The sequence below is a fragment of the Amblyomma americanum genome, chromosome 6 (genome assembly GCF_052857255.1).
Source record: "Amblyomma americanum isolate KBUSLIRL-KWMA chromosome 6, ASM5285725v1, whole genome shotgun sequence".
Lineage (NCBI taxonomy): Eukaryota > Metazoa > Arthropoda > Arachnida > Ixodida > Ixodidae > Amblyomma > Amblyomma americanum.
Genome location: NC_135502.1, coordinates 99,111,036 through 99,133,184, shown reverse-complemented (window position 1 = coordinate 99,133,184; position 22,149 = coordinate 99,111,036). Strand labels below are relative to the sequence as shown.

General features: G+C 45.1%; 1 protein-coding gene across 1 annotated transcript; it reads left to right on the top strand.

The window, feature by feature from the left end:
• LOC144094870 (tear acid lipase-like protein) lies at nt 1-18,557 on the top strand. Its single transcript, XM_077628747.1, has 7 exons — nt 1-77; nt 2,971-3,121; nt 3,575-3,667; nt 13,952-14,104; nt 15,227-15,298; nt 16,123-16,191; nt 18,312-18,557. Exons 1-7 carry the CDS (start codon nt 1-3, stop codon nt 18,555-18,557), a joined length of 861 nt encoding a protein of 286 aa, XP_077484873.1.
• Nucleotides 18,558-22,149: the final 3,592 nt, after the last annotated feature.

Sequence of the window (22,149 nt, the reverse complement as noted above, 5' to 3'; positions counted from 1 at the left end):
ATGAACTCAAGAGAAGCGAAGCCATATTCAAACCACACAACCATGTCACAACACGACCGCAAGTACTGGCATTGGAGGCAAGGATTACCTTCTTTCAAATATTTACGTCGAACACATGCCATTTATGCAAATGATATAAATGCTTGCGCACGTGTCGAGGGAACCATTCGACCTTCAGCCCGATGCGCAATGGCGACTTACTTTATAACTACCTTCACCGGGGCCCATTGCCCACTGTGCCCTCGACAGATCTCGTACGTTCCTTGTACGTGAGCTAGGAATTTGTTTATTGAGGGAAAAATGGCTGTAATTGTCTCTCTTACCGACGTGCACCTCTAGCGCAGTGTGCTGGAAGGAAGGAATGAGGGAGTGAAAGAATTAATGGAGACAGACCGTAATGGCGCGCTCCCGAACGAGGTTAAAACTTACAGCGAGGAGGAGAGGAGGCTATTCTTCGGTCCCCGCCGCGGTGGCTCAGTGGTTAGGGCGCTCGACTACTGATCCGGAGTTCCCGGGTTGGAACCCGACCGCGGCGGCTGCGTTTTTATGGAGGAAAAACGCTAAGGCGCCCGTGTGTTGTGCGATGTCAGTGCACGTTAAAGATCCCCAGGTGGTCGAAATTATTCCGGAGCCCCCCACTACGGCACCTCTTCTTCATTTCTTCTTTCACTCCCTCCTTTATCTCTTCCCTTACGGCGCGGTTCAGGTGTCCAACGATATATGAGACAGATACTGAGCCATTTCGTTCCCCCAAAACCAATTATTATTATTATTATTATTATTATTATTATTATTATTATTATTATTATTATTATTATTATTATTATTATTATTATTATTATTATTATTATTATTATTATTATTATTATTATTATTATTCGGGAAGGACGTGTTTGATCCTCTCATACCCAGCAAATATGGGCAAAACTGTTTTTGAGCGGGAAACCCTTTAAGAACGCAATTTTTTCATATAACGGAAGATTTCACTATAACAATCAATATATCCGCAGATCACCCGACGGCATTGTTGTATTTTTTTTCTATTCACGTTCTTGTTATCGTCCAAACCGATCCCCATTGGTTTTGTAAGGCAGTCTTAACTGTTCGACGCGGTCGATGGAAATACTTTAAAAGAAATATTTTGCTACATATCAGAATAATGGACCAATGCCTTAAGTATTTTCTTAAGAATGTCTTACAATTTTTCGATTATCAAAGTTTATGACCGAGTAGGCTGAACATGAAAGAACTTTATACATGAAGAAGAGTCAGCAAACAGTGAGGCATTTAAAATTCCGCCCGTGGTTATCACACTTTATAGCGCTCTCGTCGTGTCTAGCGTAGAAAACATGTACGAAGTGATAACAGCACGTTATTGCGGCTATACTAAACCATACAAAATAGAAAATTTTTGCGACAATATAATAGTCTAATCTCGGCTGTACTGCCCGATGAGGCGCAATCTTGGAGGTTACTAAAAAGGCTTGAAATGCAACTGATTACAAAGCAGCGAACAACGCAGAGAAAAATGATACGGTTGACCTTAAATACCCGGTAATACTGGACAAGCGCATTTTTAAAGGGGTAGTTTTTATGAGCACAATTTTTTCATATATGATAAAAATCCACTATAACAATGAAAATGCCCGCAAAACTCCCCTCAGCAGACGCATTCTTTGCCATTAGCGCTTTTGATACCGTCGAAAATTGGATTTCTATGTCAGTCTTAGCTACTCCATACGAACGATAGAGAAACTTTAAAATAAGTATTTTGAAAAGAAAGAATGAACCATAATGTTCTATATTTCCAGAACATTACCTTGCAATATTCCACAATTACCTCGCAATTAAAACTGAAGTCCAATAATCATGGACTTGAAGAGACCTGAAGAGAAGGAGCGGGTTGGGGAAAAAACAAAAAGCAATGAGATCATAGCTGAAATCTTCAAGAAGAAATACAGTAGGCGGGCCATGTTATGCTAACAGAAGATAAACGATAAAACGCCGAAGTATCGAGTTTATTCACGGACAAGGCAAACCTGGGAGTCAAGTGTGCGGCGATGTAAAGAAATTGGCCAGGATGGTCTCCCCGCCACTGTCGCAGGTCACGGTTAATTGGACATCATTGGGAACGGCCTTTGTTCTCCAGGGGCCATAGCTGGACTAATGGTGGTGATGACAATGGCGAGCACAGTTCTTCCGTTTTTCAAAATGGCTTTCTTTTGGAACAATGGCACCCCTTAACACATCTCTCGCTTCAACGCAGAAATGACAGCAAAAGTCGTTCTTTTCTGCAAACCGAGTGTCTACTTGTATTGTTATAGCAGCACGCAGAGTTCTCATCAAGAGATCCCAAGACCGACTGTTTTCTTCTTTGCCTTGACTTATAGCTCTCATTGCATCGCTACACTCTAAACAACAATACGCCTATATGGGTGTAAAAAGGGAGTAAGTTGTCCTCAAGCGCATCCCCTTCTATAAAAGGTAGTGCGCTAGAAGACAGCTTACTCCATTGTTACTCCTTATGGCGCTTCGAACTTCTGCAGGATGAGACTTTGAGGACTGAATAGAAAGCGAAGAGAACTTTACACAGTTAAAACAATCTTGGTATTCACAACTTGCCTTTATTGTTAAACAATCCATACACTGGTAACGATACATTCTTGCATGAATGCCAATGGCTGAGATATTGAGTTGAATGAACGGTAAACAACTGGCCCGGAGAAAGCATAGTGTCGAGTGTCACAAAACGTGGCGCCCAACGTTGCAAATTCGACGCCCTGCCTCGGCGACATGTCAATGGAGTCGAAATGCAGGAACGTTTTGTATGGTCAAGTCCGCATGTACGGGCATTAACCCTTTAACGCTATCACGTCATACCCTTCACTGAACCCCCATACCCTTGCCCTTAACTGAAGCGCTTAATTAACTCCTGCAGTTTTTTGTAGCAATGTTCTTATTTGGTCGCAGTTTTGATGAGATCGGGCGCAAAGACGCAGCAGCAACGATCGACCTCGTCTTGAACGCCACCGGCTCCACCAAGCTCACAATTCTGGCGTTTTCACAGGGAGTGGCTGCATCTCTCGTGCTTCTGTCAACAAGGCCGGAATACAATGACAAGGTAAGGTCTTTGTGTCCTGCGCTGCGGTTCTGGAGGAGCAGATTTAAATAAATTATCCTACTCAAGTGCCTCTGTCAATTGCCTCTTTTCGCGATGGTAGTTACGAAAGTCAGTGGTTGACTACAACACAGTCCTCCTCTATTTGACAGTCTCAGTAATTGCTTACCGCTATGAAACTCTCTGCGAGACTTTTACGGTATACACAAATTTCGTTCGCTTAAAAGACATCAAATAAGCCAAATAACTCTCATACTTACCACATTGTTTGCATCACTCTCTAATATGTACAAACTGGTGCTGAAGATCACCAATGACAAACGCATCTGCCCCTGAAACATTCGCCATCGCGAATATTAAATGGTTCATCGCAAATTGTTGTCTGTGCCTGGCGTTTATTCCGCAAATCATGCGTTAATCGGGCGCCACAATTCTGCATTTCTTTTCTTTATGCAGGTCAACCTTCTTGTCGGTTACGGACCAGTTGGAAACATCACTTACATGGAACCGCCATTTTCGCTGCTCATGCCATTGCTGCCTTTGCTCGTGGCAAGTTATTCATGGTCCTAACGACAAAACCAGTGCTCATGATGTCATAAGAATCGAGGCCACTTTTAACGACCACGTCTCTAAGGCAACAAGCGGAGATAGAGTGTTTTGTTCTTGAAATGAGCGAAATACACCTAAAGACGAGCTGAAAAGGCTTGAAAGTTTTTTATCCGCACAAAACATCGCGCTATCAAAGCTGTTATAAGACATGATCTACATAGTAGATCAATCAGGGAAGGAGTCAAGTGCTTTGCAAAAATGGGCGTTTTGTGGTAAAAATATGGATTTTGGGGCACTGTATTACCAGTGTTGGTGCACACCAGAAAACAGATGTATCGTTCTAAGTAGTAAGCTGGTTAACAAATTTATAATAATTACTTTTTAACTATTACGGCTAGGCGACTAGTTGAAGTTAGAGATTTTTACCGGTCGTTGGTAATAGCCACATTTATTATTAGAATTTCGAAAACGCGATCATCATCTGCGCTGAGGCTCGACAAAATTTCGCACCATCATTCCAAAATACATGTGATTTAGAAAAACATCCGCGCAAGGCAACATTTCCTTGTGAACGTGACTAGCCAAAACACCCAAATTTTGTCCAACCACAGCGCCAAGGGTAATCTTATTTTCTAAACTGTAATAACTTAAATAGCTATTACTAAGGCCTGGCTACAAATCTCTAATTGCAACTAGGCGCTTAACTGCAATAGTTAAGAAGTTAATTATTATAAGTCAGTTAACCAGCTTACTACTTAAAACGATTCACAGGTTTTCTGATGCTCGCCAACATTAGTAATACTATGCTGAAAAAACATATTTTTACCTCAATAAACCTACTTTTGAGAAATCTTTAAACTCTTCCCTGAAGAACCTGGTATATGCCTTACACAAACTTGGCACTACCATGTACTGAATTGGGGATTCCCTCCCCTACGCAGAGTAGCATGTCAGCGAAAATGCACGCCGGCTAAAATCTCTGCTTTCCATTAAAGAGCTCTCTCTCTCTCCGTACTGAAAAAAATATGCACATAATTAGGCTGATATTTGCTTGCAATGTTCGGATTTTTCCTCTTTTCGATTCGAGACTATAGATCTGAGGCAACTTTGTTTCAAAAACATTCTTTCGACAGTAATAATCCAAGCCCTCTTTACCAAAATGATGCTTAAAAATTTTCATGTTGGGAACTGAGCAGAAAAAAATGGCCAACGTTTAAACTCTGTTAAACCTACTCAGTAGGGCATTAGCTTAGTGGTCATAATTGGTTTTAGTTTTACTTACAATTTAATTATTTGCACTAATTAATTTAGGTTACTAACTAGCACAGCGATTTCACACGACCTAAGTTTCTAACGGTATATGACTGGGTGCTATAAAGCAAAGCTCGGTTTTAACGGCAATGATGCAATTAACGGTAAATAATTCGGGTCGCTAACTAGCACAGCACATTTGCAGTCAACCGAAGCTTTCCAAAGGTAACTGACTACATGCTATAGTGCAAATTTTGGTTGTAATTGCAGTTAACTCATTAAAGCTAATAATTCGACCCAGTAATTGATCGACATAAATACATAATTAGCCAACGGTCCAAACTCGTGGTTGATCACGGGACATATACTACGCTTAGAGACAAAGCTATACAGCAGCGACATCGACTAAGTCCCGCTTTGACCATGGCTGATCTTGACGGTCAAAGTACCGGCATGAGGCGTTTTCTGTAGTTGCACCCCGGGGAGTAGAGATACAATATAAAACAACTAAAACATTCATTGTGTACAATCAGTGGCAACGCAATGCTTAATCAGCTGAAGCTAGGAAATGTGAATAGCAGGCTCCTGTCACAAGCTCTGACTTGACAGCCTTCTTATGTTCCCATTTCGGCGCCGTAAAAGGAAACGAGGTAGAAGGCATGGGATATAAAATTTCTTCTATTTTTCATTGTAGCCTCCCCAATTCATTATTAGTAGTTCAGCGGTAGACGCAGACTGGATCACAAAACAACAAAACAACCGCTAGTCCTGTGTGCGTCTGATATTTCGCTAGTAAAAACTCATTGAGGAAGCGGATGCCAACCAGCCAAAATAAACACTTTAATGTTCAATGAAGAAGGGGCGCATCCTTAAAGCCTAGGAGACGGGCTAAAGATCCGTTCCTTTCTTGCCGCCTTCTGGGTTTAGATGTTTGACTTATCCCTTCATAGTCTACACAGTCGATCGCAAAGTAGCGCTAGAGAAGGAATAAATGGCAACGCGCTAGAAACTATCCAATGTATGAGGCTTAAGCTGACAAAGAAACCTCTCACGAGTGGATTCGGCTCATTTTGACCGGTACATCAGCAGAATCTGGCTCATTTCTTATTAGAAATGTGATATGTGTGCAGAATTTCTGGGTGTTGGGGGGGGGGGGGGGGGTTATTTCATTATCCCATCTTTTTTTTTTCAAAGAGAACAATTGCTGTGCTTAACATTACGACGCAGAGGAAAGCGCGAGCCACTTCTGTCCCGGCTAATTGAAGAAACCTGCGCTGAAGCAGCAACTCGTACACCATCCTTTGTGAACTTGACGCAAGGAGGAATCGGCGCTGGCGTCTGTAGTAAAAAGCAAGATCTAATCGCAAAGGACAAGCGCTGACTGCGTAGACAAGCCGAATCGTCCTCATCGAGCACGTCAACGGTGTCCTCATCAAGCACGCCAACGATCATCAAGGCGCGAAGTTCCTCGGCGCATGCAGCCTAGTTTGTGCCGTTGAACCCAACGGACAACTTGAACCTCCTGAACAGGCAAGCCATCTCTATTTATCTGGAGAGCCTCGTACCGGGAGGCATAAATATGTCAGAATAAACCCGTTCAAAAACGTCATTGCCATTTATGTGGTGGAGCGAAGTGCACTAGAGAGTTTAACCCTTATTCTCCAGGACAGCGGCGCTACGGCTGGCGTAATCTACAACGTCGACATCGCCATCAGTGACGCAGATTTACCCATGTTGATCAAGCCGGCAACCAACGGCATTTCCATCATTCAAGTTCAGCGGTTAGGAAGATCTACATGCATCAAGCTGACCTTCAAGGGTGACTGCATACCATGGTACGTGAAGGTTGGACACTTTCGTCGTCCAGTTCAACCTTTTGTGCCTAAGCCCCTTAAATGCAGGAAGTGCATGAGGATCGGCCACGTGAGCGGCGTCTGCATCAACTCCAACGTGTGCCCGCGATGCACCGAGTCACACAGCGGTGACGCTTGCCGCGCGACTACCTTGAAGTGCGTCAACTGCCACGGCCCTCATGACTCTTCCTCGAAAGACTGCCCGCGTCTAAAGTCTGAGCGGGTGGTACTGAAGCAAATGGTGCGAGACCATTCTACGCGCAAAGAAGCCGCCGCAAAGGTGCGACGACGTCGTTCACGCCGCCGAAGGTCGTCAAAGAAAGCAGTTTGAGAAGAATGCCCCAAACTCAACGGCAGCTTGTCCGCCTCCACCAAAAACCGTACCAAATCAAGGGAGCCCGGCCCTTGGTGAGGCTGGACCTGCTGCCTCAGATGGAACTTGGCGACCACTGCCAAAGCCTTCTACGCCTACTGTGTCAGGGAGGTTGGCGCACTTAGGGCAGTGTGTAGCGCCTACTACTGATCCAGCCAACAGGCACGATCAAGGCCATGGCCGAGAAATGCAAGTGATTGCAATGCTAACGTCACTAATGAATGCCATGCGTGCTTTGCTTTCCAGCCTACGCATGCCAGCAGCACATAGCGCACTTCAAGTGCTGGACGTGCTACATCCAGTTCTTGCGACTCTACAGTAGAAGGCATCATGGCTCCTTCGGACCTGCCTTTTCAAAAAAAAGTCAAGCAAGCTTTCATTTTCCAATGGAATGCTCGTGGACTCCAGCTCCAGATTTCCGATTTACGGCACTACGTCTACGAGAATCACTTCCCCATTCTTGTGATTTGTGAACCGAAGATCCCGGCAATTTTGCGATTATCCGGTTACGAGGCATTTGCATCACCCACGCGCAAAAGATACAGCAAAGTCATCGTCTACATTCGACGTTAACTTACATATGTGCAACATTCAGTTTCTCCGAACAAAGTCAATCAGTACGTTTGCCTGACAGTGAAGAACCGAGACCTGACGTTTACGCTACTGGCGGTGTATTTGGCGCCATCAAATCGTTTCGACGCCAGAAGGTCAAGTGGTTTGATGGCAGCTACAGCTGCTCCGTGGGTCATTATGGGTGACTTCAATGATCATCACACCATGTGTGGAGGCGTTAGAGTTGACGTTAGGGGAAGACAGCTTGTGTCCTTCGGCTCTGACCATGACCACCAGTGCCTTAATGACGGAAGCCAGACCTATATACGAGGGGTGACTTATAGCAGCTGCTTGGACTTGACTTTCGTTTCGCAGTGCCTTACCAACAGCGTCCGGTGGTTTTCGGATCTAGAAACCCATGGCAGCGACCATATCCCAACCTATCTGATTATTACCGGCCATTCCACATTATCCCCAGCCACGTGTAGGCAGCGCATTGACCGGACAGTTTTTAAATTACTTATGGAGGCTGCTTGCACAGAGGGCTTCTCTACCAGTCTTGAACAAAAAATTAAGGAGGCCATGGAACACGCCACCTGCCCCTTTAACCCTGTCGCTAAATACACCGATTTTGACTTCGAATTGCAGCGACTGCGATCTCAACGGCGCAGGGCAGAGCGCAGATACCGACGCACAAAGTCGCGCCTAGACCTAAGAGATGCTAGGCGCATACAGAAGATTCAGCGCAGAATTCAGACACTGCAAACACAACGCTGGAGGACATTTTGCCAAACACTTGATCCACGGAAGCCTTTGTCACGCGTTTGGAGTGTAATTCGGGGTCTTCGCACGTCCCCTCAACAGCGCTACCCGTTCAAATCCGTCGCGCTCCACCAAAGGCGCAGTGTGGTTGAGGTAGCCGAAGATTTCTGTGCAAGAATAACAGGCCCTCCGAACCCAGGCGCAACGCTGCACTGCAGCAATATTCCACCCTCACGTGATTCTCGGATGGATGTACTATTCTCCACGGAAGAACTTGATGCTGCGCTGGCTTGTTGAAAAAGGTCATCATCACCAGGGCCCGATGGTGTGACGTACTCCGCGCTTGCCAACCTTGGCCAAGAAGCTCGACGGGCTCTTTTGGACACCTTTAACAAGTCATGCACTGCTGGCATAGTTCCTCATGATTGGAAGACCAGTCGTCTGGTTCCACTTCTTAAACCGGGGAAATCACCGCTCGACCTTTCATCATAGCGCCCAACTGCACTCGCCAGCTGCGTCACCAAAGTCATGGAAAGAATGCTGCTCACACGCGTAAAATGGTACTTGGAGCGATATCAGATTTATCCAAATTTCATGTCTGGTTGATCTTGGTTGACGTGGTTGACCTTGTAACGTCGGTGCAACACAGCAAAAGTTTGAAAAGATTGACCGTGGCATTGTTCTTGGATACCAAGGGTGCGTACTACAACGTAACGCATCAGACCATTTTGGCCGCAATGGAAGTTGCTGAGATGGGAGGCCGCACGTTCAGCTGGATACGCAGCTATTTATCAGAGAGGTCGTTTTTTGTCCTGACTGCGGACGGACCAACGTCCTTACACCGAAATTCGCGCGGAGTCCCTCAGGGTGGAGTGCTGAGCCCAGTTCTCTTCAACCTTGCTCTCATCGGCCTGGTCGACGTATTGCCACAATATGCTCGGATCTCTATATATGCAGATGATATCTGTATTTGGGCATCACTGGTGACCCGTCCTCAAGTTCGTGCAAGACTTCAAAAGGCGGCATTGATATTGACATCTTAACTTCGCTTGCAGGGCCTGAACATTTCGACCGAAAAGCGTTCACTTGTGGCGTTCACACGCAAAACAATGTCACGTTACATCACTCGCATCAATGGCGAAGCCATTCCCTATGGGAGAAGCCACAGCTTCCTTGGTGTTGTCATCGACAGGAACCTCTCGTTGAGTCCACATATGTACGTCATGAGAAAGAGACTAATTGCGATTGTCCACGTACTCTCCTTCCTCGGGGGAAAGTCCAGGGGCGCATCAGCACGCTCGATGCTACAACTGTACTGTTCCCTATTTCTGGGCTACATGCGGTAAAGTCTTCCGATATTCAGTTCCATTAGAAAGACAAATATCAACTCTTCAAATTGTGCAAGCGCAAGCTCTCCGTATCTGCCTTGGACTGCCTAAATGTGCATCAAAAGCAGCAACTGTTCCTGTTGCCCGGAAACATCCTGTTACGACATACATTGCTGTTGACACCACGAGAACACATATTCGGCACCTCACACGGGTTCCCTGTCATCACCTCGCAACATTCCCTATAGTTAGGCCGCGTACTGCATTCGCCAAAGTCACTGAAGCCCATCGTGCATATCTTCAATCGGAGTTCACCCCTGCGTCAAGACCGTGCTCACCCTTATGGAGTCTTCATGAACCTCGGATTCACCTCTATATTCCTGGCATTACGAAGAAAGCTGGAGTATCACTGCCCGCTCTCAAACAACTGACATTGAATCACCTGCATTCTTACTACAGTCACCGCATGCATGTTTACACAGATGGATCAGTTCACTCGACCAGTCCTGCGGGGTCGGTGGTCATACCGGCCAGATCCATCTTCATAAAAGTGAAGACGACCTATCCAACATCTTCAACTGGTGCGGAACTCGCAGCCTTACGGGCTGCGGTTGAGTTCATCAGTCAAGAACCTCCACATGACTGGACAGTTTTCACCGACTTTAGCTATAGCAGCCCTTCAAACCCTGCAAGCTGCGCTTCGCCGCGGGTCGCAGGAACAACTTGCTGCTGAGATCCGTCTACTGCACCACGGCACCGTATCCAATGGTCATGACATCAGTTTTCAATGGCTGCCAGGACACTGTGGTATTAATGGTAATCACCAGGCCGATGCGGCTGCGCGTTCTGCTCACAACGATGGACTTCCAGTGAGGATCCCAATATCAAGACCTGACGCTGCGTGTGGGCTTCGCCCTCACACTTTCAGCGTGGAACACGGGAGAGTTTTGCGACCTCCGCCTCAAGGCACTGGACCCTGGACTGCGCCTTCGTATTCCACGTAACTTAGCAAGTCGCGAAGCAACATTGTTATGCCGTTTATGGATCGGTGTTGCTTTTACCAATTACTATGCTTTCCGGATGGGGATGGCCGACAGCCCTGCCTGTGAGAGCTGTGGTTGTGAGGAGACCATCGCTCATCTTCTCTGTGAGTGCCCTGCATTTGCGAGTGCAAGACATACACTGTGTTGTGCCCTGGACCGCCTAGATCCTCACCCATTAACAGAGCAAAAGATCATCGGTCCGTGGCCACAGCAGTCGACTGCCCTTAAGGCACGCAAGGCACTCTTTGCCTACTTGAGAGCGACTGGATTGAGTGACAAATTGCGACAGCGTTGTGCGCGTGTGTGTGTTATGCCTTTTTCCCCTTCTCTCTTCCTCCTTTTAGTCCCCTAATCTTTCTTCCCCAGTGCAGGGTAGCCAACCGGAACCCCTTTCTGGTTAACATCCCTGCCTTTCCCTCCTCCTCTTTATCTATCTATCTAATCGCAAAAAGGCTGTGATAGGGGAAAATATATCTCGCTCTCTCTCTCTAACCCTTTTGAAGTTTTGACCAGCGAGGCCGTTGGAACAGCCGCCCATCCTATATCGGACGCGTTGCCTGCTTTGTGGCGCCGGTTATAGACGCTTTCGCGTCGTGTTCCTTCATGTTAGTGATTTCGGTGCTGCGACAGCTAGGGTGGTGTTTGGCTTTATTCTCGTGACTTCCGAAATTGTGAAGGGTGCAGCGAGACTCGCACTGATTCGACGGGAACCGCTACCTGCGCTCGTTTTCTCGGGAGCCACCAGCGCCGTGGATCATGAAGTATGACTTAGTCACGGCTGTTGACGAAACAGTCATCTGGTTTAGACCGCATAAAAATCGGTACACCGTGAGAACCGATTGTGAAACTTTAATTCAACTGAATTCTATTGTTTTCGAGTATATTAGAATGGACAGTAAAGACCACTGCGTGATAGTGGTTTCCTTTCACCCGTTTACATAAATACTAAACAATTTTTTGTAGTTATCTCGGATTGTATGGTGCAGCGTGCATGCATTAAATAGCGTGCACTCAGTGTGCACAAAATGATCCTTCTGTATTGCGTGAACAGTATACAGAAATGATCGCACATGTATTGCATGAATCATGCACGAAATGATGCACTGGAAATGTCAGCTACGCCATTTGAGATAAACTTAACAACCCAGGTGCGTCAACACACTTTATATCTATTGTACAGAATGTCGCAACATCGAAATGTAGTATATTTTGAGACATATCTTTTTTTGACGGTGCATAACGGGAAGGATATATGTGTCAATAAAACCATGCAAAATACGTTCTCTGTGCTCCGCACATAGGCCGAACTCTGCGGTTTTTATTGCTGACCAGCAACGCAGCCAATTTTAACGTTCCACAACAGCGTAGAAATAGTGTCCGAAAACCTACGTAAAGCACAGCGCGCGGCCACGCGCAGAGCAGGGGGACAGCGATACGTCCGCCCTCCTCCCCTATAGCGTGCCCGATTTTGGACCAGTCCGCGCGTGAAGCAGATGCCATGCGAACACCTCCTGCGCCCGCGAGTTCGAGCCGTCTGTTGTCATGGAGATAAACCGTACACCATTCGTTATGAACGTAACTGAAGGAGGAATTGGCGCTAGCGTCTGTAATTCATGGCCGCTGGGGGTATGGGAAGTTTCACCCCCCTGCCATTACAGTAAAATTTGGTTTGCTTCTAGACTTGGCATATATATATATATATATATATATATATATATATATATATATATATATATATATATATATATATATATATATATATATATATATATATATATATATATATATATATATATATATATATAATTGAAAGGCTTGACGCTAAAGCGTAATGGGTTAATTCTCATATATGGGGAAGGCCATTATCTACATCATATTCATAGATCCTGGAAGTTTTCATACTTTTCCTGGTGAAGTGGTGCAGCGGTTAAGCGATGCGCCACAGTCCTGTGATGGCTGGTACAAAGCTTTAGGGGAGAAATGTGTCATAAAATCAACAGGTCAATGAATGGTGTTACATGTGCATCGCAGAGATCAGAAGTGATAGTTCCGCACAGGCGTCCACGTGGCAATAAAAGCAGAAGCAGGGTCAAAACGTGATACTTTACAATTTACATAGAGAGTGGCATTCCATGTTTAAAAAATACGACATCAGTGCGCCTCCTCACATTTATTTTTTTTCCGGTTTCACATCGAAAGAGACCGAGCTGATTTTTTTTTTATGCCACTGAAAAGCGTTTGAAGCCACAAGCGTCGCAACCGCCAAAATTTTCATATTTTCTACAGGCTGCCTGCAAAACCACTGCGTTAAACAGCAATAAGTTTGTCACTTGTTACTAGGACATATGCACAGACTAGTAGGCACAGAATTTAAGCTTTATTCTTCTCTCTGCATGGTGGTGAGGGCTGATATTGTGCGGTGTACTTTATTTCCTTCATTTCCATTTGTTTCCTTCCTGCGTGCTAAGAATACCAAGGCGATAAGATATTTGCACAAATACCTAGTTTTCGAACAATTCTGCGGGGTCGTTTGCATACTAAGGTAGACGTGTCGTTTTTTTCCTTTTTTACAGCTTAATCCGCACTAAATGTTTCCTACCTTTGGTGCAAAAATATGAATTGTATATGAAGACTGTTCAAATATCACAGAAGTTAGCACTGTCGATTCATGCTATTAGTGAAATGGTCCCTATGACGATTCCGATGGCTGTGTACGATTTCTGCATGGCGCATGCGGAATTCAGTGTGGACTGTATGCTTTCCGACTCGATGCAACCGAACCGTATGGGCCCTGCAAGGAATACAGGTGCACAAACAGAACGGCCTGACATATAATAAAGCTTTATGACCTCATGCACATCGCGTAGAAATCTTACGAAAAGCCGTTGGAAATCACAAGAAATTTACTAAAAACACACGAATTTGTAAACATTTCATGGAAACCTATCTCGAACCAGAATCATATTTCGCATTGCGTGGCTTATACGAAAACGTTCCAGCGGGAATGTTGGTACTTGTCGCCGAAAGCTGCAGGTTTGAATTGAATCACAGATCCCAAAGTTTAATTTTTATCGAAAACAGTTGTTGATTTCTCATTGACTTGTATTGACGTGTTTACGCAGCCGATTGTCGAGCCCTTCACGGACGCTGGTTTCTACGGAACAGGTGACGGCATGCGACACTTCCTCTCTGCTGCCTGCAAAATGTTTAAGGGCGAGCTATGCTCTTTGACATTCACGCTCACTGCGTTCAGCAGCCCGTCTCAGTTAAATGCGGTAAGGGTCGCGCAGCCTGGAAGCGAGCTTCTCGGTTTTTTTACGAATTGAACTTCCGCGAAGAGAGTTGCTGTCTACGCCGCTGAGAACGTTTTCCCGAAATTCATGAAATGGATATTAGATCCAGCGGTTCCCCAGTGCCTTTGAGGGTAAAAAGTAACGCGTGTTGTTATCATAAGTTAACCTAATGCGCCACCCCGGATGGCTTTTCTTCTTTCTTCTTCAACGATAACGAAAACACTAAATCAACGCACTTTTAACTTTCGGGGGTGGAATAATAACGGATAATAACGTGAAGCTAGTGGAGCAGATGCGCCGTTCAGTGTCGAGCCCGCGGCTCCCCGCTGTTTCACAGCCAAATAAGAGCGCTGTGCTTCCAGTGGCATTTTGTTCGCAATCTCTTCTGGTGTAGCCGTTCGAGTGTCGCCAAGAGTTTCCTGGTTTCTGGCACCTTTTCATGAAAGTACCAACTTTAAAGTGTGCTGTTTCTTTATATGTGTTCTTTTCACCAGGATTTTGTCGGGGATGCCACACTCTTAAGGCGACTGCTGGTATTTTTATGCGATGTATTGTTTATGTCTATTGTTTAAGTGTAATGCTGGTATTATGTGTTATGATTCATTTATGTATGCTGTTATAGTTTATGTAAATACAGATGAATTAGAGCACACCCAGCATAACCTTAATTACAGCACACTGTGGATCACACCTTCGGAGTTGGAAAAAGTGTTAGGAAAAAAATCGCGCTAATAAAGGTACGAAAAGCCACGTATACGAAAAGCCACGTAAAGTTCCAGCAAAGAAACAATGTAGAAAGCTGGCGTTTGGCATGCGTAGCTCTCATTCATTGGAGTCTTAAAGCGATGGCATTATTCTTAGCTTACAATTGAGCCAAATTTAAGCATATTTTTATTTTGTGTATGCGTACGCTGAAAGTTAGTCACCCAAATCCCGCGACAAATGCGTGCAGTTTTTAATGCATCATATAATAGATGTTATTCAAAATATTCAGTGCTTTTTGCTGACTCCTATGTCTGCTCAGAAATGCGAGCAGTTTGAACGGTACGCAGGGCTGGAATTTTTGCTGGACATTCACCCTCCAAATTGCTTGCCCCTTTTCAGACACGGGAGCCAATGTACATGGGCCACATGCCCATAGGTACAAGTATGCAAAACGTCCGCCACTACTCTCAGGTACGTGGCTTGGTTCCAGTTTTAATGCAAAGAAAAAAGCGCACTCAGACATCAAAGGAACTTGAAGTTGAAGATGGGCAATTCTGCAATCCTAAAATGCCATGCTGTGCAGTTTTATTGGCATTTTTAAAGAATTTAAGGAAAGAGAGAGCACGACATAAGCCCTCTTCACTTCGAGTGCGGATCTCCCGCCATTTTACCTAGAAAGCCTACAACGTATAAGGACACCGAAGCCTGAATTTGAGAATGTTAACGTAACTAACCCTTAACGTGCAAATTGAAGAAGCAATGAAAAGGACACAGTCGGGTTATTTCTTTTCACTCTAAAGAAAACAGCTTAGCAGGTGCTAGATGAGTACTATGTTACTATGATAATTATTCACTTTAATTTGCAACCCTTGTATTAGTGAGTTCTCCTAACCCAGTCTATATTTATGAGCAATACATTCATATTCCCTCATGTACACTAGAGCAAGTACAGGTGCCCCAACAATAAACCGGTCGACGAGGACGGTGAAAGAATTGCACAGCAACGCACTCTAGTGGCGGATGCGCTTACATACAGCGAGAGTTAACATGGTACATCCGGATAACGAGTGTCGCACATCTGATGTTCATTTTATTAGATGTCTAGGGTTGCAGGGAAATTTTTATACACGGGTGCTCCCATTTTACTACTGAGATACCTCTACGTTTCGAGGGTCGAAAATACTTCAAACTGAATTAAGCAATGAATATTATCCCGAATACTTTCAATTACTGCGTATCGTTGTAAGCGGCGTCTTTTTTTTTTAGTACTGCAAGCAAAGCGATGTCTTTTGCAGGTCTACCAAGCGAAAAACTTCGTAATGTACGACCACGGTGCACTGGAAAACATGAAGCGGTATGGCAAGGTAAAAAGGCATTGAAACAATTGTCAATTGTAGCATTGCAAGGAAACTTATCTCTCCCCAAACGCCGTTTGTGAACTTGTTCTCATTCCCGCATCATCATTCTTCGCCGATTTTTTTTCTTTGCCGCAATAGCTCGTCTGAAGCAAGTACACTGGTGCGCCATACGTCTTGCTCTACTCTCGCGCCAGTGTCATAGCGCCTTGGCTGGTGCACCGTCTGAGCACACTTGTCATGCCCTGGATTCATAAAGAATTCACGGCGCTCAACTGATGCTGTACGAATATATTTGGTAGAGCGCTAAGGAAAACTATGCTTTTTCAGCGTTAATAAGAGTGTATCTCTGCAGTGTGGACGTTCCTATCAAAAGACAGTTTTAGCTGTGCGTACGCAACGGCTTAGCGTACGCAAGAGTTTGCGGGGACAGTAGAGCGCATGCGCAGAACGCAAGCGCAAACTCTTGCGTCTTGCGTGCGTACGCTAGCCAGCGGTCTTTGCGTTGCGGCGCTTGCGTGGCTTGCGTACGTTAACGTTGAAAAGATGGCGGCGCCCTGCTCGCCCGCTTAGGAATAAATACATATCGCCGCTGGATTCTCCGATGCAATAGCTCGCTCAAATGGTAGCGGTTCGCTTGTATTTCGCCTACTCTTGCCCACACGTAGCGGTATAAGCTATAACTAGTCTCTGTTTTTCAGATAATTTGACGATTTTCATGCTCCTAGGCCTAACTAAATGCAGTCTGTTTTCCTTGTAGCAACGACCCCTGGCGAAGCAGTTTTCTAGCTTTTAGTCAGTTCTTACATTTTCTTCGGTTTGCATAATTTTTCTTCTTGGAACAAAAAAAAAAGGCTCCCAATGCACTCAACCTAGTTATCAGTAATCACGGATGATTTTTTTAAAACCGAGCGTTGATGTGCTTTGACGTCTTGTCAATAGATGGCGCTACTGTTTTCGCGTGCCCATGGGGGACGCTACGGCTCGGCCAGCTAAAACTACACTTCGGAGCGGGCAGCGTAACGCACGCAGCGCCGTAGCGCTTTGCGTACGCAAGCACTTTCGTACGCACAGCTAAAACTGTCTAAAGTAAACAAAATATTTTGCAGGTACAACAGTTCTCTGTCCATGACATTTTTATACGTTCTATGAGGAACGTTCTCTACAACTTCAAAAACATGTAACAACGCCCTTTCACGGGCATTGTTTTTATTTAGACAAGGAAAGATATATATTTTAAAAAGTTACAAATAACCTAATTGTGTGCACGGGAAACTTGGGAGTGATTTGGACGTTTGAACAGGAAGCTTATTTGGATAATGCGACTAACATGAAAGGCTGCTTACTTTGATTAAAAAGCTAGCGTTAAGTGTCCTGTGTCGCAGTAAAGCCGGCGTCGTAGTCGGAGTAGGAGTCATGGTAGTCGGCATAGGAGAGGGAAATCAAAAGTTTCCTGCTTCCTGGCTGGTAAAGCGGCAACCTAGCGACCGTAAGGTTGCCACCACTAAGATCGACCGTATGGGAGCCTTAATTGGGAGGAACAGCGCAATTTAGGATTACGGATCAAGGAACGCATGTTTGGAAAATTCAGCGCTAAAAGATGAAGATGAAAAGCAAGATTACAGACACGAGCGCTTGTGGGCGTGATCTTGCTTTTGATAGTCATCGTTTTTTGGAGCTGAATTTTCGAAACATGCATTTCTCCAATTTGCCCAATTCAGTATCGTCGTGGAATCAAGGAACTTCAATGATGCTCCCGTAGAACATTGAATGTACAAATTGCTTTATTCCTGGGGAGCTTTTTGCCTTTATATGGAAAGACGTCGTATGTAAACGAAAGCCTAGTAGGTCCACTTTACAGGTAGCACATTCGTTTTGAATATAAGCTCACCGACGGCAATTGACTCGCAGCAGCAGTAATGCAACCTGATTTCAATGCAGCATATTGCGAGTTCCTCACTTAATAGAAAGTTAAAGCCCAGGAGGAGAAATTATTCAAAGCCTATCATACACTGTTATTTGAGCATTGGAGGAATTTTAGTCGTTTTCGATTCGTATCGTTAATATCGGAAGCAAAATGATCAAGCTTTACGTGAAATATATTTTGCTTAAAACCTTGCAATGCACAGACTAAACCGCCTCCCTATCCACTGGAGCGCATTCGACTGCCAGTGGCACTGTTTTCGTCGCTGGGGGACACGGTGGCCGACAAGAAAGATGTGGAAGACCTGGTTGCCAGACTCGGCTCCAACGTCGTCCTTCACCACGTGGTTTCTCAGGAGGATTTCCGTCACCTGGACTTTGCCACCGGATACATGGCAAACGAGATCTTGCACGACATCGCCATTGAAACCATACGGAAGTACGCCACCTAGATCTCGAGATATCTCGTCGCTTCCGATACTGCATGCAAGCACACCAATTGCAAAGCGGTGTCAGTGGAAAGCAGGCTCTCTTGGCAACCCAAGGCGTTCGCTGTACCCCAGAGCACTTCCGTTTCTTTAATTAACGTGGAGAGTGACAATGATCTGGTGTAAAATGACTGATAACCATAGCAAATGTGTACTCAAATAAAGCTGGCGGAAGACCAAGGTGTCGCATAAAGACCTGACTTATGCGTGACAGATACCGTTGACAGTTTAAAAACCAATTAAGAAACCAAAGAAAAATTGTACGCACAAATTCACAGTACTTTTTGTCTATGAACACTGAAGAGTTATTAGCATTTGCTGCACGCTCACACATGTCAAAGACATCAGTTTTCCTTCCAAATTTTACGAGTACCTGTGTACGAACGCCTATGGCGTCCTAGAATGCATTACGTATTTCGTCAGATGGATTTCGTGCTCACACCTACTTTTGATGACAAGGCAGATTGCAGTTCTTTTCTTTGTACTCGATTATTATTCCTAGATTTCTGAAGCGAGTAACCATCTGACATACTTCTGTTTCGTTCGCCCTATTACCCAACTCGCAAGTGTCCCACGGTGTTGTCAGCATTTAATGCTTTACGACAGCAAAAAAAAAAAAATGCGTTCTCATAAGTCCTCAATCATGCGCTAATGTTGAGCAGTGTGACGACTAAAACTTTCTATAACAATACGAAGCCTTCTAATTACACTTTCCACAGCAAACACTAATCAACAGGCTTTCCCCGTGCAAGCATGCCTTTCCCTGTAGTTGAGAGATCGCGCTTGTCTCCATTTCCCACTACATTAAATACGCTCCGGACGATCATACTGCCACTGACATCATCCAACAAGACTTTAGCGGCGCTTTTGACACATTGGACCACTACATGGTTCTTCAGAAACTTGCTACAGCAGGTTTGCGGGCTCTCTCTGTGCTTGACTGCATCGGCCATTTCTTCACCGGCGGGACTCCAACTGCCCTTCTCTTTTCTTTTTTTTTATGCGTACTACATGCCGAAATATGACGACGCGTCACATTTAACACGAGGGCTCGAAGGGTTCTGTTCGGCGGAAAACCCTGCGTCGTCATCGTTGGTGGGGGCGGCGTGAGCGACAAATGTGCAGAGAAGGAACCTAAGCGGGTCTCCCAGGAGGCGCACCTTAGTGGCAAGTGAGCCACCTACGTCACAAGACCTTTCATTCATTCATTCATTTTGCATTTATTTCAGTCATGTACAATGGCTGAGGAGAAAGGAAAAAAAGCCGCGCACGCGGCTTGACAAACCTCCCATCTCCCGTAGCGGCTTGGCACGGCGATGGCAGGCAGCAGTAAAACAATAACAAGAGAATGCATGAAATAACAAATATGTACAATATCTTCATAACAGATCACCAGAATAGTCTCGGTACTGTTACACACACGCAAATGATAGTTTAATCACAGCACATGGATACTTAGTTTATTTTACCGTTGCATATGATTCATTGTTTTGTAAGAACATATTTCTGACAGCGTTATATGAAACGGAAAGAATGGACCTCGTGAAGTTATCGCAACCTCCCCACCGGAGTGCGAGCGAACTGCTTGCAGTGGTAGTTAAATATTTAATTGGCCGCGAGAGGTTGTTCGGGAAGAGTAACCAAGCCTCTCGAGCCTCACCGGTTGCCGCTCCTCCATCGCAGGTAATTGGCGCATCGTTTAACTGCCGCGCCACGGTGCTAGCAGTGCTAACAGGGCTCCCAGCGATCTATAAATTTCGCATATATTAGCACTAACCCATCCATCCTAGAGCGACACACCCTTCCAGCGGACCTTAAGCGCGTCCCTTTCAGTTCCTTCAATACGCAGACCACACCTCTGATGTGGATCATATCAGCTCTTCCTCATCTGCAGCCCCTCTGTAATGAGATAAACGTAAAAACGAAATGCTCAACTAATGCTGCTAACGCAGGTGTATCACGTCACATCGTAGTATCGACTGTGCTTTTGAAAGGGCGACACATATGGCCGGACGAGCTGCATGATTTAGAGGGGTTGAGCGGAAATGACAAGCAACTAGAAAGCGAGCACAAGCTACAGCATTGTATTTATGATCCAGGTAGCCCAAACCGGCAGGAAACCGCTGGAGCGGAAATAAGGTATTTGTCTGGGCTGATCGGTACATGGTTCAAACTGAAGGCAAAGCGCACGAAGGACGGGACTAAGAAAGAGACAAACACAGGCAGCTGGTGAAATTCCGATCTCAGCAGAGGTGTTTGTGTCTGACGAGAGGAATTACACAAATATCGTCAATATGCAACTCCACCGCTTCCAAACTATGGAGTCACACCTGAACAACAAGTTGGAAACAAAGCGCTTTTTAAAGGGTTGGCCGAGTTTGGATGGGCAGGAGCGTGAACCCGTATTGGCAATTCCTGCCACTTCACGTTCCTCTTTATCGCTTTTCTGGTGGATCCCGATCCTGCTGCCTCGTTTGAAGATGATCTGGGGCTACAAGCACACCTGAACCCTGAAAGTAAAGATTATTGTGCGCTAACTTACAATCCGTAGTGGCAGGCTTCTTTTCCAGTGTCAGTAAGACGGTGAGTTACACTAGTTGGCACATATTGACTGTGAATAACAGCGCAGAGACAAGAGAGAGAGGAAGAAGTCAAGACCGGTGCGGTCCTCCCTTTGGCGGACCTTTCAGCATACCGGAGAATTTGGAATTGCAAAAATGACATGCATATTTAGAATACAGAAAGATTCCAATGTGACGAATGCATCTTTGCCTGCTAGGAGAAAGAGCTCTCTAGAGAAATATTAATAGTAGCCTCGGGAAAAGGGCGCAAGTGCAGTGAACATCTACTTACGATATACGTTTTTTCAGATATGTCCTGGCATGACCAAATGGTGAATTTTGCTGCAACGCAGCTCTGATTCCCACAACTGCGTGCTTACAGTGTAGCTGAGCTGTCTAATATGCGTAGTGTTTGGTCCTTCGCGGTGAGAATTTGTGTTAAAACACGCAAAAAAAAACACTCGTAGCCCCATAGATCTCTAGACACCTCGTCTCTTCTCATACAGCATGCTAGCACCGCAGAGTCACGGCACTGGCAGTTGAAAGGAGCCGCTCATGAGTACCGCAGGCGTTGGTCGCCCACAACATTTGCATTTTTCTAATTAGTGAGTAATTGGCGCAAATGTAAAGAAAAACGTTTCTTAACGCTGGCAAATGTGCACTGATATGAAAAATCGTGGAAGAACAAGGTGTCGCATAAATTCCCGAGTGTTATGCGTGGCAAATACCGTTCACTGCTTAGAAAGCAAAGACAATCTGGAAGGTGGCAGCGCAAAAAGCGGGGACCAAAGAAAAAACACAGGACGAGTACAGCACACCAATTCGCCCGTTTAGCAATTCTATCGAACAAAGACAAAGCCCGAAAAAAGATTGAACGCAGTAATTGAACACGTTGAAATATCAACGTTTTCCGCACACCGAAACATGTCAAATACTAGAGTTTTGCTTTTATTTGTATGGACTATTGCTGGCATAAATTGTTATTGACTTGAAAT